Source organism: Cydia pomonella, chromosome 3 (genome assembly GCF_033807575.1).
Source record: "Cydia pomonella isolate Wapato2018A chromosome 3, ilCydPomo1, whole genome shotgun sequence".
In the NCBI taxonomy this organism is placed as follows: Eukaryota; Metazoa; Arthropoda; class Insecta; order Lepidoptera; family Tortricidae; genus Cydia; species Cydia pomonella.
The window spans coordinates 1,515,363-1,533,310 of record NC_084705.1 but is presented as its reverse complement, the minus strand read 5'-3'; the positions used below and the strand labels follow the sequence as shown (position 1 = coordinate 1,533,310).

Sequence of the window (17,948 nt, the reverse complement as noted above, 5' to 3'; positions counted from 1 at the left end):
ACCTTCTTAGCGCAGTCCGTAGATCCGTACAATGTTTGTCGGTATATTAGGTAGTATAAATCCAATGCGTTTATTAGCCGTCGTATTTTATAAAGAGCTATTTTTACTAATGTTCTAACTGTCCATAGCACGCAAGTGTGGAATTGAGACAGAGTTATTTCCAGTCCCTTGTCCAGAGAACTTCATTTCAAAATATAAAATAATTCAAGGACTGTCTTCAGGGCTGAAACTTTTTACTTTCGTTCGTTGCCATATTTCACCTAAATCGATTCAAATGTTTAGCCATGAAAAGGTAACAAAGAGACAGATCAGAACCAAATTAATATGAGACCACCTTGAAGCAAAGAGAATTTGAAATAGAGGTGGATTGTCAAACTTTGTAGCCACAGTAAATTTACTGCCATCATTCGACACATGATTAAAACTTTTAGAACACAATTTGATTTTAATCCTTATTTTTTAAACTGGCAACCATGGTAACTCCAGATTTAACCTATTAACCCCGGATTAGTGATTGGTGCAAGTGGCCCTAGGGATATTTAGATAGGAATATAGACGGATAAAAGATTACCCAAATAAAAGTCCGCATTATTTATAAATCGTATGTATTATAAAATTAGGATTAAAGCTAGATGACATAAAATACTTAAATCGGGTGTGATGAAATTTCGACCAAATACTTTAAAACTATAAATCATACAAACCTAGTCTTCAGATTACATTTACTGAACAGTCAAGTACATAAAGAGATACTAGACGAGTGTTAAATATTACCTTAGAACCATCATCCAAGTCCAAAAGCTATTAATCGCTTAGAATAATTCATCGAGCGCGCTCGTGTCGCCGCCGGTACGAAGTTACACGAAGTTTTGTCTTATTTATCTTATCAGACTGCGACGAAATGAGCTGGATATTGTATGCCTTATATTTATAGGGAAAATGTGACGTTCCAAAAGGTACCTTATGGCGGTTGGCGCTTACGTCACGTAGCTCCGCATTATTACGCACGTTGCAGCGTCGTTACTAACGGTGTAAGCGACGACCGCCATAAGGTACCTTTACTCGAGGAACGTCACAAATAATTTCATAAATAGAAGAAAAAACTCGGACAACTCACATGAAGATGTATTGATACTTAATAATAATGACCATAATTGTACTGGACTATAATAGTTGGGTGGTTTTACAATAGCGTTTTAGTATTCATTGGTCTACGTTCAATAACAATAAAAAAGGGTACAAATCTTATAGAATTTCCGTACAAAACGTACCTATTACCAAAGAGAATTTGAAATAGAGGTGGATTGTAGCCTAAAATAAAATTTTGTAGCCACAGTAAATTTACTGCCATCTTCCGAACATTAAAACTTTTAGAACGCTAACGCCAACTTTGATCTTTATTTTTTATCATAGGCCAAATGTATGGCGGCATCGTTTCGAGAGATAGCGCCATAACCTTTGGCCTATGCTCTATTAGATGCCATTTTTTGATATTTAACAAATTTAACACATATCAGTGAAAGAATAAGGATCAAAGTCAAATGGCATTCTAAAAGTTCTAATAATGTGTCGAAAGATGGCAGTAAATTTACTGTGGCTACAAAGTTTACTCTCACAACCAACCTCTATTTAAAATTATCTTTGCTATTACATTACTTATTATAGTTCATTGGAATATTCCATCACACCAGGGCCTCGTTTTATAAATGTACAAATCACAATTTGTCAACATTGCCCTTTTAACCGATGTTGCCAGTATGACTTGAAAAATTGCAACTTGATTTATAAAATCGGGCCCAGCTATTTTGACAGTTCATCTGCCGTGGAAGGTGCCACTCGTGGCAATTACATACAAAATGAGTAAGAAATCAGTATCTAACTTAAAATATCTTAAGAAACCTGCGGTGGCAGCATGGTTGCATTTTTATTACCAGTCACTATGCCTGTCACTTTCGCACTTACCCATTTGTTAGAACGTGATAGGCATGGTTATAGGCGATAAAAATGCGACCATGCTTAGACCGCTGTACCTTAACCGGTACAAAATATCGCTCATTTTGGAAGGTATTTTAGTCTAAATTGCCTTCTAAAACTAAAATGTAACAAACTTCATTTTTTGCTGTTCCCTTTGTTGTTTTAACTGTTTGATAGTGTAATCTTAAAGGAACTTGAAAAATTTATAACTCAGGCGTGTCTAAACTTAAATTTAATGTCTTTAAAGGTTGCACTCAATAGTCATTAAAACTGGGTCATTTGTATGTAAATTACTAGTGACCCGTTTTCATTAATTTTAAGTGTTCATCTGGGTCACGTCTACTGCGACCGCGAAGTTTTTTTTTACAAATACATCACAAAAAATACATATGTACTGTAACTATTTAATTATATAAATTAGAATTGATCTTTAAATCATATATAAAACTCGTCAGCTTTATATCTTTAGAAGGTTTTGGAGGGCTTAACACCGCGGTATCGTGGCAAAATATCGACACGAAAAATGTGCCAAAAATATGTATACACTACCATAATATATGGGCAATAAAGTCGTGTATTTGGCACTTTTTTCGTATCTATATTTTCAGATGTGACCGTAGAACGGCACTATAGACCGTAATATATGGCAAAAGATAGGGGGAGGAGAAGTAGGGTTCAATTCCGCAAGATAACTTCAGGAATATTTCTTGTTGCGACGTTGCCTTGTCGATGGCGGCTATATAGGATTATAGACCGTGTTGCGTAGTAATATAATTCAAAAAGTAGCAGTTAGTATTGAAATATAGTCTTTAGCGCGTAGATTCAATTTCTGAAGTAACATTTGGCCTTGGAGCCGTCAGGGATTTGGTGCAGCAGTGACTCTTCTATGGTTACAGACTAATTGTTGACCCATTTTCGGTTCAAGCAAAGAGAATTTTGTAGCCACAGTAAATATACTGCCATCTTTCGACACATGATTAAAACTTTTAGAACGCCATTTGACTTTGATCCTTATTCTTTCACCGATATGTGTTAAATTTGTTAAATATCAAAAAGTGGCGCCGTCCGATAGATAAGGCCAAAGGTATGGCGGCATTGTTTCGTGCGATGGCGCCATAACCTTTAAGTTGTGCCCGGTAAGATGGCGTCACTTTTGGATATTTAACAAATTTCACACATATCTATGAAAGAATAAGGATCAAAGTCAAATAGCGTTCAAGTTTTAATCATGTGTCGGAAGATGGCAGTAAATGTACTGTGGCTACAAAGTTTTCTTTGACAATACACCTCCAAGCCCTAAACGGCTTAACAATTAAAGTCAGTGACTCTATGTCTTCCGGTGTATTGTATATCGCAACATAGACTGTAACGGGTGGCAATAGAGTTCAATTTCTAAAGTTACACTTACTAGTGGTCTTTTAACGTTTGCCTGTTGGCGTATGTCGCAATATTGACCGTAATGGGTGGCAATAGAGTTCAATTTCTAAAGTTACGTTTGCCGGTGATCTTTTTAAGTTTGTTTGTAGCGCGTATGCCAATAAAGACCGTATGCGTATGGCAATAAAGACCGTTTAAGTTACGGTCTTTAACGTGGGTGGGTGGCAATAGCGTTCAATTTCTAGTTACGTTTGCCGGTGGTCTATTTACGTTTACCCGTTTGCGTATGTCGCAATATAGACCATAGTGAGTGGCAATAGAGTTCAATTTCTAAAGTTGCGTTTGCCGGTGGTCCTTTTACGTTTGTTTGTTGGCGTATTTGGCAATATAGACCGTAGCGGGTGGCAATAGGGTTCAATTTCTGAAGTTGCGGTTAGCCTTAAAGCCGCCACCGCCGCCGCCACCGGGTGCTGACTTTAGGAACAGTTCGATGTAGCGATGATCCATGTTGTTTTTATCGCGACGCATAGCCTGAAAAAAAAAAACGATTTATTTCTGGATAAATTTAAAAAGGAATATTGTTCATCAATTGATGGGTTTGAAGAACTGTTATAATGAGATACCAACCCGCATGGCGTCCTCGTGGCACTCGAATTCGACATCAGCCTCTCCCGAAGGCCGCCCGCTGTTGTCGTACAGTATGTTGATGTTCATCGGCCGGATCGGTTTGAAGAACTGTAAATACAAATACCAACGTTTAATTTATGATGTTTTCATTCCTATGGCACTGGTGAGGAAAGTTCGATTTTGCGTTTACAATTTAAATTGTAAACAGCAGGAAAGTGACAATTTATGCACAATAATGACTATAATGAGGCACGTGGCGTTTTACGGAGTTTGTCCGTTTTCTATATTCACTTTTATATAATTAGCAGATAATTGTGTCTATCTAGAAGTCGACAACGTCCGTAAGTCTAACAGCTATATGAGTGACAGCCGGCGTGAAAATACTAACTGGATACTTTCTAAGAGGAAACAGAGAAAAAATGACCTTCGATCTGAATCCCTTAGTTTTCTAATGCTTTTTGCAGCTTATCATATTAACAGCAATGACCATAAGCAGTATAGTGTCCCATATTTATTTCAAAGTTCATTATCTTCGAGACATTAGACATCAAAGTTGAATAATTTTAGGCCACAAAACTGGTTTTCTGGCTATAACTTTTTCGTTAATTAATTTAAAATTAAAACCTCTGACAAATTTTTTGAGAAGTCAAAGACGAACCCAAATATGTAGATTTCATATATGTAAGATCCTTCATAGCAATCTAGTAACGAAAATAGTGTTTGTTTAGACAATGTTTATAAAAATCATAAAAAAATAAGAATTAATTTCTTTCAAAATCTGGCAGACAAGAATGGAGATAAAAGATTAAAGAACCGATAGCCGTTTGCCTTATAATTCTATCTGTAGTGCAAATGTAGGAGTAACGACTCAAAACTTGTCCAAAATCGATGAAAACCACGGGAAGCTCCTTAATGTCACGAGGCATTTTCATGCCTTGTGAATTTAAGTCCGCCTTTTGTAACTGAATATTTTTACTGCGCAATAAATTTTAAATAAATCAATCAACAAAGGCAGCCCTCTAATGTGTACGCAATGTCTACCGCCGCTGACGCCCCCGCCACCGACGCGCCTGATCCGCCAAAGCCGGAGTTGTCTCCTATGGAACGTAGGCGACACCTTGTAGTGAAACCTTGAGAGACAGCTCTCAGTGGAACAGGGATGCGTGGTGTACTTACGTAAGCGACATCCTGTGGCGACGCCTTGAAGGGCAGCCCTCTCATGTGCACGCAGTGCCCGCCGCCGCCGCCGCCGCCGCCGCCGCCGCGCCGGAACCCGCCGCGCCCGCCGAAGCCGCCGGAAAAGTTGTCGCCTGCAAAAGGTAACAATAGTTATTATATTAACCCGACTGCCAAAGGGACGAGGGTAATGTTTTTCGAGTGTATGTATGTATGTCTGTTTCTTTGTGGCCTCCTGTAGCCTAAACGGCTTGACGGATTTTGATGTATAAGGTATCGTTAGATTCGTCTTGATCACGGGAGTGGCATAGGATGTTTTTTTGGGGGCAACTAAATAATAATCAATAAAAAAAATATATATTAAAACCCGACTGAACACTAAAAAAGAGGAAAACAAGCCCCAGAAGAATATTGTTGTTTATGGTAAGTATCGCAGGCGGGGACCAACAACCAAAATGACTATAAGTAACCGTCTGTTGGTCCCCGCCTGCGATACTTACCATCAACAACAATATTCTTGTGGAGCTTGTTTTACGATTTACTTTTCAGAGGGACCCCACAATAGCGTCTTTAGCGTCGACGTCTAATCAGACGTTTAAGCAGCCATAGAGTTGATTAGACGTCGACGCTCGGGAGATGCTAGTGTAGTGTATCTCAGGGTACTTGCGTACTCGAAGGGTGACAATCGGATGTTACTAAACTTACACTGTGCGTCCGTCTATACCTGTCCGTGTGTTTAACACAATAACCATTATAGGTAGATTGCTTAAATTTTACATTGCCACCAATCGATAATAAAAATAATACTCGATAATAATTCTCGACGTTTTTCAGCCGGAGTTGGCGGAAATGCCAAACTCATTGCCACTTCTTAGACACATCGCACACTAAGAATAGGCGAGCATCTTGCTCGTTCCTTCCCAGAACGTGCAGAATGTGGAATGAATTACCCCCTGAGGATCCTTTGCGTTACAACATCGTAATCTTTATGAAGCGGGTATTCAGGGTTCTCAAAGGTCGGCAACGCGTAAGTGGCTCCTTCGATGTTGGTATTTTTTTTTTTGATACATTATAATATACAGCATTACAGTCGAGACCAAAGCACTGTACAATTCAGATTATATAATAGGATTACATACTAGGAAAAACAGATCACAATCAACTTTCGTCCATCACCTCGCAATACCGCAGACACATCTGATACACAGCCGTCCATCGACTTGCAAACATATCACAATCTGGTGCCCATGACAGAAGGGAGTTCAGCAGCCTTAGAGCCCGCACAGCAGGCTTATGTCCAAACGTGACTGCTTCCGATCAGGCAGCTCGCCTGCTCGTTCGCTATCACATTAAAATAAAATAAACCGGCCAAGAGCATGTCGGGCCATGCTCAGAGTAGGGTTCCGTAGTTACTTTTCCGTCACAATAAGCTAAAATGGAGCTTAAAGTATAGTAGATTGTTAACCAAGGGATGAACTGTGGATGTACGTTTTTTTACTATGAAGGGTAAACTTTTTGTAATAACTCAAAAACAGCTAAACAGATCATGTCCGTTATAAACTTAAACTCTACTTCCACGATTTATTTCATATTTTTTGGACCTATGGTTCAAAAGTTAGGGGGAGGACACTTTTTTTTTCTTTCGGAGCGTTTATCTCCGAATATTATTCACTTTGTCAAAATATGTTTGTTGAAGACCCCTATTAGTTTTGAGAGACCTTTCCAACGATACCCCACACAGTAGGGTTGAAGCAAAAAAAAATCACCCCCACTTTACATGTAGGCGAGGTACACTAAAAAAAAATATTTTTAGACTTTATTGTACGACTTTCTCGGCTTTATTGATTTATATATCCATGCCAAATTTCAGCTTTCTAGCACTAACGACCACGGAGCAAAGCCTCGGACAGACAGACAGACGGACATGGCGAAACTATAAGGGTTCCTAGTTGACTACGGTTACGTTTTGCAGTGCCCTTACAGGGTTCATAGCTGATCAGAATTCTCATGTATCATCTTAATATGTACCTATGAAGGCAATAAATGACTGAATACTCCAGTGAGCGTCGTTAGAAGTACACACTCGCCTCTGTTGAAGCCGCCGCGGCCGCGCGCGGGCCGGCCGCCGAAGCGCTCGTTGCGGTCGTAGGGCGCGGCGCGGTACCCGCGCGAGGACCGGAAGCCGCCGCCCTCCATGCGCGCGCCGTACGCGCGCACCTCGTCGGCCGAGCTCAAGAACACCTCTATGTATCTGTGGAGGAAGGGTTAGGTTAGGGTTTGTACTTGGTGGTGTTTGAATACCGACTTTTTCATACGCGAGCCTTCACGAAAATTTGAAGTGCCGATTGCTGTATTTCACCCGTTTCTTTTTTAATATTGAAAACCCTAGCTAAACTAAAGAACAATTTCGGGCATGTTTTCATTTAAATATTTTTATGAAAATATTTAAACAGGCAAAGATGAACTGTATACAAAACAAAAAATAACACACTTTTTAATACTTTGTTATTGATAATTACCAGTCAAAATACTTTGGCTCGCGTAACGAAAAAGTCAGTACAGATATTTATTTTGAAAACATTTCGTTTCGTGCGTATTACTATATTTATCTTTTACAATTATATCGTAATTATTAATATCGGCTACCCATGAGTTTTGCAAGGCTTCCTTGAAGACTTTTTTTTATGAAGAACAACGTTCTGATAATCCTAAGCCCCGTAGTGCTATAAAAATAGGTATCATACAATACGAATACACCACGCCAGGGATCGGAACCGGTTTTTTGCAAAAACATCGAAATAACCATATATTTCGGTTTATTTTATACTCTAAATGTAGGACGCAGTTGTGTTTTCAGATAACGACTTCGTATTATTAGATTGCCTAATTAGAAATGAAGTAATTAACAAAGAACGAAAAAATACCGTTTTCGTTCCCATACAAAAAATACCGGTTTCCGATCCCTGCACCACGCACACAACAGTATGTTATGAATACACGTTGATATTAATCAAAGAGAATTTGAAATACAGGTGTATGGTCAAAGAAAATTTTGTAGCCGCGTAAATTTACTGCCCTCTATCGACAAACGATTAAAACTTTTAGAACGCCATTTGACTTTGATCCTTACTCTTTCACAGATATGTGTTAAATTTGTTAAATATCCAAAAGTGGCGCCATCTTACCGGGCACAACCTAAAGTTTATGGCGCCATCGCTCGTAACGATGCTGCCATACCCTTGCCTTTGATCTATTAGATGGCGTCACTTTTTGATATTTAACAAATTTAACACATATCATTAAAATAATAAGGATCAAAGTCAAATGGCGTTTTAAAAGTTTTAATCATGTGTGCTGTGGAAAGATGGCAGTAAATTTATTGTGACTACAACATTTTCTTTAACAATCCACTTTTATTTCAAATTCTCTTTGATATTAATGATAGTATAAATTCCATATTGAACCGTTGGACCATACAGAATTATCTCAAATAACAGTGATATGACGAAAATATTTGATATTTTATAATGAAAACAATCGCAGATAATTCAGTTTTATATTATCTCTGTCGTTTCGAGACGGCATTTTCGCCGTGGTCTCTTGAGAAGACTGACAGACAATGTCGTCCTCGAAACGTCGGAGATACTTAACGTAGCGATAGGTTAATTGCCTGAATTTACATGACAAATTACCTTCAAGGTTACCTTTTAAAACTCATGATGCCGTGAGTTGAATCACTTTTCATGTTTGTCAATTAGTTACCACATTATTTATACAATTCAATAAGCAATATTTATAATTTCACTTCCTTTTATACAATTCAAATCGGTAATTAACTGCGGTGTCTCTCACAGTCGCACCTGACGTACGTACAAGTAAAGGTCATATGTTAGAATGAGAAATATGTACTCTCTGAAGTAGATGTCAGTTCGACGGCGACAAAAGGACTCGAGTATGTAGCAGAGATTCCGGTGGAACAAAACCTTTATCAAAACAACAACCAACTTCATAAAACTGTATGTCATAATTTTATGATCTTTGGGCCGGGAACACCAACTATAAAATTGAAAACAGTTTTTCGAACTCTTGATGTCAGTCAAAAAGAAGCCCTCATTCGTCGTTGATCGCTTACTGTTTACATTGATAGCAGTTTTTTACTTTACCACGGTCATTACTACTCGCATTTCGCTATTCGCCGCCGTCTGACATGTCTAAAACCCGAGCGACATTACATCAGGATCGACCGTGAGTATCGCCCTTTATTTAAAACTAAACGCTGTCATAGACAACTTTGTTTTCACCCAATACCACAGACTAATAATCCCGGTCGTTCCTCTTCCCCTCTCCCCTCTCCGCCCGCCGCCGCCCCGCTCCCGTCCCTCGCTCGCCCAACCTTCGACAACTCAACAACCAATCACTTGTGCACTGTAATGCTGCCTTGTATACTGCGTCTCGCGTATGTACAAGTCAGCTGTAGTTGCTTCGGCGCATTTTATAAAGTTACAATTTTACAAGTTTAAAGCGGTCTGACCATAACGCCCGCCATTGGTCAAACACAATTTTATACCTGTAAACTAGAAGCTCTATAAAATGGATTCTTGGCCCTCCTGCAGAGAAGTTTACTTACCGGGAGGGTCAGACATCTCTGCAGCTGACTGTATTAGCATGGAGACGTAGGAGTAAGATATTACGGTGATTTTGCTAGTTAAATTAACTAAAGGAGAAAAATATTAAATCGTTAATTTGCCGCACATAACACTGCGCATTAAAAACTTATTGTACTAAATTGTAGGTCTGTCTTGTCGATATAGACTTTTAATTAAATAGGGGGTATTACTGCAATGTTCTGCCGCCAGAGTGCAGCACTAGCACATATTGTAAACCATAGAGTAACTTATACATACTGGGCCTTAAACAGTTGTTTGACAAGTTTTCACCATTAATCTGTTCAGAATAAATTTGTCATTTATGCATCAAGGCGGTTTGTTTACAGTGGGCCTACCACAAAACAAGAAAATCATCACATACACCGCCAAGTTATATACCAAGCTCAGAAAACCGTTGTCTTTTCTTTATGCTTATAAAAAAAGTTACATAAGAAACTAATAAAATCACCGCAATTACTTCCTTAGGCAGCATTACATGTGCAGTAATTTAAACCAACTTTTTATGCAATAATACATCCCATATATTAACTAATTTAACTCCAATATGTTGGCCACCTTGCTTTAAAGAATAATAATCAGTTCTTCCTTTTAAACATATTTACGCCCCATTTCTGTAGCTTCCTTTTGTGATGTTGTGTAATAAAATTAATAAATATAAAACATACAAGTTCTGTAAAGCAAGGGTCCAAGTTAAGAGGGTCCCAAGAATAACCCACTACACCAATACTGTAGTCGTGGTTTGGTTGTGCTCGTAAATGGGGGATGGTATTCTCTAAAACCTAAGCCTACCCCTTGAAAAAACTTGTTGATACAGTATATTTTTATCCGGGTATTATAAATATAAGTTCAATAGATTTCCATTTGGCAAAGGCAGACAGTATTCATGCCAATTTTTTTACATAATAATATTGATATGCTTTCAAAATATACACGATTCCTGAGACAAACGGATTATCTTTAAATTGTGTGACATAAAGTTAATATTTTATTATGTTTTATGTCTGGTGTCACAACTGTCAGCAGTAAATAATTTATGTTTGTGTTTTGTTACACTTATCTAACAGTTTTGCTTCTCAGCTCGACATATTTAAACAATATGAACCCATTAAAATATGATCAGGTAAAAATAGAAGTGTAATTAAATCAGGATGACTTATTTTTCCTTCTCTTTCCTACTTCTGCGTTCTGGATAGTTTTGAACATCTAAAAAAATTGCCAACGACACCCAAATATCACCAGGCCACTAAAACTTAGCTAGGAGTTTTGCTATCATTGCAAGTATCAGTATCACTCAGCTTTTCAAACTTGGCCAAACACACACCCGTCTAAACCCCCCTATGACCACCCCCCTCACGGCCCAAACCCGACAGCAATAAACAACATTCCCCCCACCTGTGTCCTATTTTCTCCCTGTCCCTCGATAGCGCCTGATCCGCGCTCTCCTTGTCTGAGAAGTGTACGAAGGCCTCTCCGGAGGCTCGACCCGTGGCGTCCGAAAGCAAATGCACCCCGTCAGTAGCGACGTTCAACCCTGAGCCCACAGTGTGTAATCAGATTATATCATGGAGTCACTAGTGTAAGTTACATCGATGGTTGGCGCGCATTGAGAATAACTGCGACTCACATTACTACAGCACTTTCTTCGATATCAAAGAGGTACCCCAAACGTCGAAAATCGGGGCTCGTCTATTTGCCTTTCTGTCAAGAATAAGATGAACTCGATTCTCGATGTTCGCGATAGCCTCCCAGAACGGCAAAACTGTGTTTTTGTACCCTCCCGTAAAAGTTTGTGATGATAAGAAAAAAACTATGTGTTATCCATAATGAACTAATTATTTCGCCAAGAAAAAACTTCACGTATCTTTGACAATGTGTGATCTCTTGATGGGGCGATTAGAGCTGTATATTATTGTCATAAGATTTTACAGTAAATGGTTAAACATTTTTGAAGGAACAACTTTTTTTGTTTGTTATAAAAGTGACGTGCATACATCGTTGTAACTTATAAAAGTGTTGTTGCTGTTTTCGATTAAGAGGTGAAAAGGTTTGTCGTTAGTGTGTGTAAATTTTTAGTTATGTTCGGAATTTTGATCGAAAGATCTGTTTAGACGCGAGTTTTTAGGTAAAAGTAATTTAATTTAGCTGCGAATTGTGGTGAGAACCAAAGAGAAATCTTTAGGTATAAAAATATCAAACGGCGGAAACACGTGTAATGTAGCGTAACATTTCGCATGCCCAGTCGAAATTAGATGTTGCGGAACATTTTAGTGTTTTGTTACAACTCATATTATAACAAATTCGAATGTTATTATAGTTCGTTTATTTTTAGTACAGTCATTATATCCAAAAAACCGACCCTACCCGTGAATAATCAGTTCTTGGATTTTTTTCGTAAGTCCCTCGGGTCACTGGGAGTGTATATTCAAAAAGTAGACTGAATTAGGCTCCTGTGTATATTCGAAAAACAGTTTTTCTTGTATAACTCGGCCATTTTTGATTTTACAGTAAAACCGTGAGGACAAAAATTGTAGGAAATTTGATTTTCTACAAGTTTGGTCCTGACAATTTTTCTTCTAGGATCGATATTTTGGAAATTAAACTTGAAAAACGCGACAAATTCAAAATATTATCTATATCTCCTATGTTCCACGTTTTACGGCATGAAATGGGTAATTTCATTTGAATCTACACTCCCAGTGACCCCCCGAGGGACCTACGAATAAAAATCCAAGAACTGATTATTCACGGGTAGGGTCGGTTTTTTGGATATAATGAATGTACTATTTAGCATTAGACAAAAGGTAAACAATATTGACATGTCTTTTTATTCAAAAGCTCTTTTTTTTAATCAGTAACTTATACTTATGAAAGCAAAATAATGTAAATAATCGTATATGTTTCATATTTGCTGTCCTATTTTTCAAGTGTTTTTCAATAAAAAGACACGTCAAAATCGCTTACCTTCTTTCTAATGCTAAAAAAAAACGAACTATAGAACAATCAATCAATCAATCAAATATGTATTTATTTTTCAATACACATATTTTCTTTTATTCTTTTACAGTTTTTGATACATACAAATTAAAATCGTTCTAATAGTAGTGTTGTAATGTTTAGTTTAAGGACATGACCAGTGAACTGAGACACTTTTCGGTGGCAATAAAAAAAAAAACAGACAGCAAGACAGACAAGTATTATCCTTACTGTTACACACGTGAAGGCGAAGTCTCAGTTAAATGGTATCCCTGAATTTAAAGTGGTTGAGTTGTGACTAAACCTTTTCACCCCTACATTACAAGATTTACCCCAAACAATCATATTTAACAGCATGTCTTCACAATAAACTTACCATCGAAGAACTGGACTATTTCTTCCTTGGAGCAGCCAAATGGCAGGCCTCGGAGCTTCACAATGCCCATATCGTCAGTCACGTGGGGGAGACTGCCAAAGCCGTTTTCGCTTTGACGCATGGCGTTTAGAGCCCATTCCATGTCCTGGCGGTCGGTGGAGAAGACTGAAAGAGAATATTTGTCTATTTAAACTAAATACATAAAAACAAGAGTCATAAACAAATCTCATGTTCACATTTTTCTGTAGGTCTATCCAAAAATGTATGATAAATACATTCCAAATTTTTAACCATTAACAGAGCATTCAAAGCTGTTGCAAGATAATGAGTTTAGTCGTAAATTAACAAACTGGCTGCTTGACAAATGTTTTTATAGCATTAAAAAATATTTAGAATTTAATGAGTAACCCGTAGTATGTATCAATAATATTGACATATTAATTGTTTTCAACTATGCAAATTTTTCTAATTATTTTCAAATTCATATATATATATATTATATGATGTATATATATTTTCTCTTGATTTTTACTGATTATTTTTATTATTCTATGGCGACTGACTGACTTTTTTCCTAATTTTTCTAAGTCTCTAACTATTTATGCTAATGTCTTAATTTCAATTTTGTTATTTTTCAATGCTTAGATTTGACACATTATATTTGCAAGCTTGCTTGCAAGCAAAATACACATTGTACCTGAATAGTCCTATTATTGCAAATAAATAAATGATTGATTGATTGATTGATTTAATCAATCAAAAACTGAGTCAGCAGTGCCATGGTTCCATTTTTATTGCATGTCATTATGCCCGTCACTTTCGAACTTACATACTTGTTAGAATGTGACAGGCATGTTGACAAATGATAAAGAGCCGCTTACGTTTGTTAATTTCTGTGTCACAATTTGCCGTTGTTGTTGAAAGCATTGAGAACTAAGCAGCTCAACCTGTGTAGTATTTATAATTTTTTTTTTTGAAAATCATAGCTTAGCTTTCATAGTCTGGATAGTCTTTCAGCTTCACATGCCAGTTCCCCTATGAGATGACATGTCTAAAACCATCAAAGACCTGCCTAAAACCAATTTTTATAGCAATACCAGAAAATAGTCAGTCTTATAACTTTACCTTCAATGTATCTCTTCCCCATATTCTCTTTATCCTTTTTCAGAGCTTCATCAACATCTTCTGGAGTCTCGACTTCCACAAAGCACTCTCCCGAGGGCCTGCCAGGCCGCACTTCAGTAAGATGGACACCTGGCAAGAAAATTCAATCATTAGCTATGATACAGTTTTTACACGGATAGTTTTTAAATGGGTATTGGTATATAGCAGCTATTTCTCTTTTTGTATGTAGATATATTAGATTGATAAACACCTTTTTTAAAAACCAGTCAAGCAACAAAAGCATCAAGTGCTATATACTTAAGGTTCACAAAGAGCAAGACAAACATCTGCACTTGCACGGCAGCATACTTGTGTAAATTTTATAGTGAGCATGTTTGCCTTGCCGGAGCCAAAGAAAAGGCGCAAGCTGCCTTGGCCAAGACACATTTGTACTATACTACTAGCGAAGCTTGTGGCTAGCCTCAAAAACAGGAGGTGGACAGGAAAGGTGAGCAAATGGAAAGAGCCCCAGAGCTCTAGAAAGTGAGGACATCCGCTCGCTAAATAATTACAAAGTGTAACAATGATAAAGTCAGTAGGAACAGCTGTTTCCAGAGGAGGCTTTTACCCGAAACGGGTCTACAATAGAAAAATAAAATAAAATTTAAATATATGTCTCAAAACTACAAAATTCTCTGTAGAATGTCTAAGGTGGGAAGGCCCCAGACTGGATGAACCAACAATCTGGTTAAAGTCGTGGGAAACCATTGGTTGAGGGCAGCAATTGACCATTCATTGTAGAGATCCTTGGGAGAGGCTTTTGTCCAGCAGTGCACGTCTTTCGGCTGAGAATAACTAAGCTCTAATAAATGAATAAATAAATAACTAGCGAGGCTGCTCCCTCCGTGTTTTTTTTTTAATAACAGGAAGATAATAAAATAAACTACAAGATGAAATGTCCGTAAGCAGAAAGCTATAAGGCTATTCCTGAGATTTTTATGCAACTCGCTGACTGCTAAACTCATCAATCTTAAAGCTTAAATGCCGACAGCTGTGTCAGATCAGATCAGCCTACGTGACATACAAGCCGGAGGCAAGGCTTGTATGTCACGTAGGCTGATCTGATCTGATCTGCTATTTTTACAAGTTGTAAGGATCATAGACAGCGCGGCGGGTTTCAAAATCAAAATACCTAAATGCATAAGTACCATGTTATGCGCACTTTTTACAAGTCGCCGGCGTCTTAGTTTCTGGCCGTACGAAGAACAATGAAAAAAATTAATAACTATCATCGGTAAATTAAACAGAATAAATAGACAAGCGGCAAATATTATAGTATTATTTTGGTATAAATAGGCCTCACCATCCTTTCCGTTCAGTACGTTGACGCCGCTGAGAAAGTCGAGGACATCTTCAACGGTCGTGGAGAAAGGCAAGCCTCTCAGTTTAACAATGTTGCCGCCGTCGCCAGACCCCAACATTTTCGACACTAAAACTACACCAACAGTTCAATATTATGCACAAAAAGCAATACTCAAGTAACTCAAGTACGCGATCGGTAGTCAAGCCGCCAATGATATTTAATTTTAGAAAATTTTGGCGTCGTCGGCCATCACATCACAGCACGCATGCGTGAACGTGAACGTCACTTCGATAGTGAGGCGCATTTGACGATGAATCGCGGATATCGATATTAAGTAGTGATGCTAATTGCCAACATCAAATTTAATTTATGATACAGATTTGCAAAAAAAGACACAATGGAAGGTCGAGAAAAAAATATGATACCCCATACAAACGTTCAAAATGTAACTGGGTAAAATTATGGTACGTGTATGAACACCCCTCAAATTTTGCATGATAGCCCCTGATATTATTGTTTAGTTGGTATAAATAAACCTAGTTCAAGTGGTTGTACGTTAGCCTGGTCAGCCACATAAGAGCTCATGAGAGGAAACAAATTGATAGCCGAGGTCGCCGCCATTAAAATCGATGTATATATATATATTGGCCACAACATCTATAGCAGATGATTGTTGCAGCGTTGGGTAAAATCAGGTGTTGCGGGGAGGTTGATTGCAACGTCTGCGATGACGGAAGAGTCCAATACCAGAGCGGCATCTTCTGCTACAGCAATCACAAATATGACGAGAGTCCAAGGGGGGAGGTCTAGTAGAAGCGCGGAGTCTTTTCTGCCTAAGGATCTCTAACCAGTCCTTGTCATGTTTGTCTACACCCGCTTTGAGATTTCGATGCCACTCTGGCCTCATTTCACTCAGGCTGAAATGAGGCCAAAATTCCCAATTGTGTGGTTGAATATCGAAGTAGATCAAGTCCCTCTTGCAGCAGTTCTTAAATCTAAGCTTAGGGCGTCCAACCGGCCACCTGGCGTTTGCGATTTGGCCCAACATGACTTGGACGTAGTTAAAGGAAAAGGATCCAATCCACAAAAATACCAAAACATGAGTTAAGTATACCAGGCAGGCCTTTAATGTGTATATTTTCATTCAGCAAAAAAGCACTGAGCTCACATAGCGTTTTCATATTTTAATCGACATCGGATACCATCCCCCATGTATGAAAGATTAAAAATGATATTCACCAATAAGTATTCAATACTCTTGGTACCTTGTTGTAAAATTATGTTAGTGACAGGACTGGTTTATATAAATTTCAACAAGAAAAATCCAAACTGCTTGGAATCTTTTTGAGAAAATGCAATGAATACTTTTCGTCCTAAATATATATCAATAAAACTGATCCAACCCATTTGGATCGTTTTTGAGAAACTAATTTGACGATGTGTAAATACTTTAGCTAAACAACAAAAACGATTCAGCAAACTTGGATCACATTTGTGGAATTCTTGTTATTCCAGCATTGGTGTGTCAGTAAACAACAAAAACGATTCATGTTAAATATATTAACTTTAGGCTGACTTTTTAAATTTAAACAACTTTATACTTAACCTAAAAGGCAGTTTTACTGCTATGATAGGCTATTTTTGAATTTTTTGCTATATATGTCGACTTGGATCGTAATTCATAAACAAATTAAATAGATGAGGAAAGATAACAGAAATCATTCAAACTGTTTGAATCATTTTTGCAGGTTTAAATTAACTTGTTCTTATATTTAGCGTCAAACATCAAAGTCGATTTAAGTTACTGGGATCTTTTTTGATAATTTACTCCAGGTATAGTTTCATAGTAGCAAATTAATCAACGGAAAAGATCCAGTTTACATAAATACGTTATAGGGATTTTTTTTATTTAAAATTGCAATACAATACTAAATTTTAATAACGATCCATGTTAATTATATTGTTCATAAAAAATTTGCTTTTAGTATTAATTTCGTTTATACGTTGCTGGTATTAATAATGTTATAGTACTTAATTATAATTTTGAAACTTTACCTATCAATTTTGTAACTAAAAAAAACTGATTTTGCTATTGCGTCATGCTGTGCATTGTCGCGAAAGACAGGTCTGTGGATTTGTAACGACAAAAATGGTGAGTAAAAGCTATTTTGGTTGAATCCATCAAAACTTCTTCCGATAAGATAAGATAAATTATTAAAGTTCTGTTCTAATATGTGTATGTTATTATTTAATATTTAGCTGAGAATAGCGATCCTAAATTTTTTGCAAGGAAGGCATGCTATGACAAGAA

General features: G+C 37.5%; 1 protein-coding gene and 1 long non-coding RNA gene across 2 annotated transcripts in view; one reads left to right on the top strand and one right to left on the bottom strand.

Moving 5' to 3' along the window:
* Positions 1 to 17,948, top strand: part of LOC133515749 (uncharacterized) — a 182,562-nt gene that overhangs the window by 125,010 nt on the left and 39,604 nt on the right. The gene's annotated exons all lie outside the window — the stretch shown is intronic.
* LOC133515733 (heterogeneous nuclear ribonucleoprotein H2-like) lies at positions 589 to 16,518 on the bottom strand. Its single transcript, XM_061848301.1, has 8 exons — positions 15,638 to 16,518; positions 14,296 to 14,424; positions 13,171 to 13,335; positions 11,214 to 11,352; positions 7,242 to 7,405; positions 5,155 to 5,288; positions 3,979 to 4,086; positions 589 to 3,882 (listed from the first exon to the last, which is right to left on the bottom strand). The coding sequence occupies exons 1-8, from the start codon at positions 15,753 to 15,755 to the stop codon at positions 3,766 to 3,768; spliced, it is 1,074 nt and encodes a 357-aa protein (XP_061704285.1). The 5' UTR covers positions 15,756 to 16,518; the 3' UTR covers positions 589 to 3,765.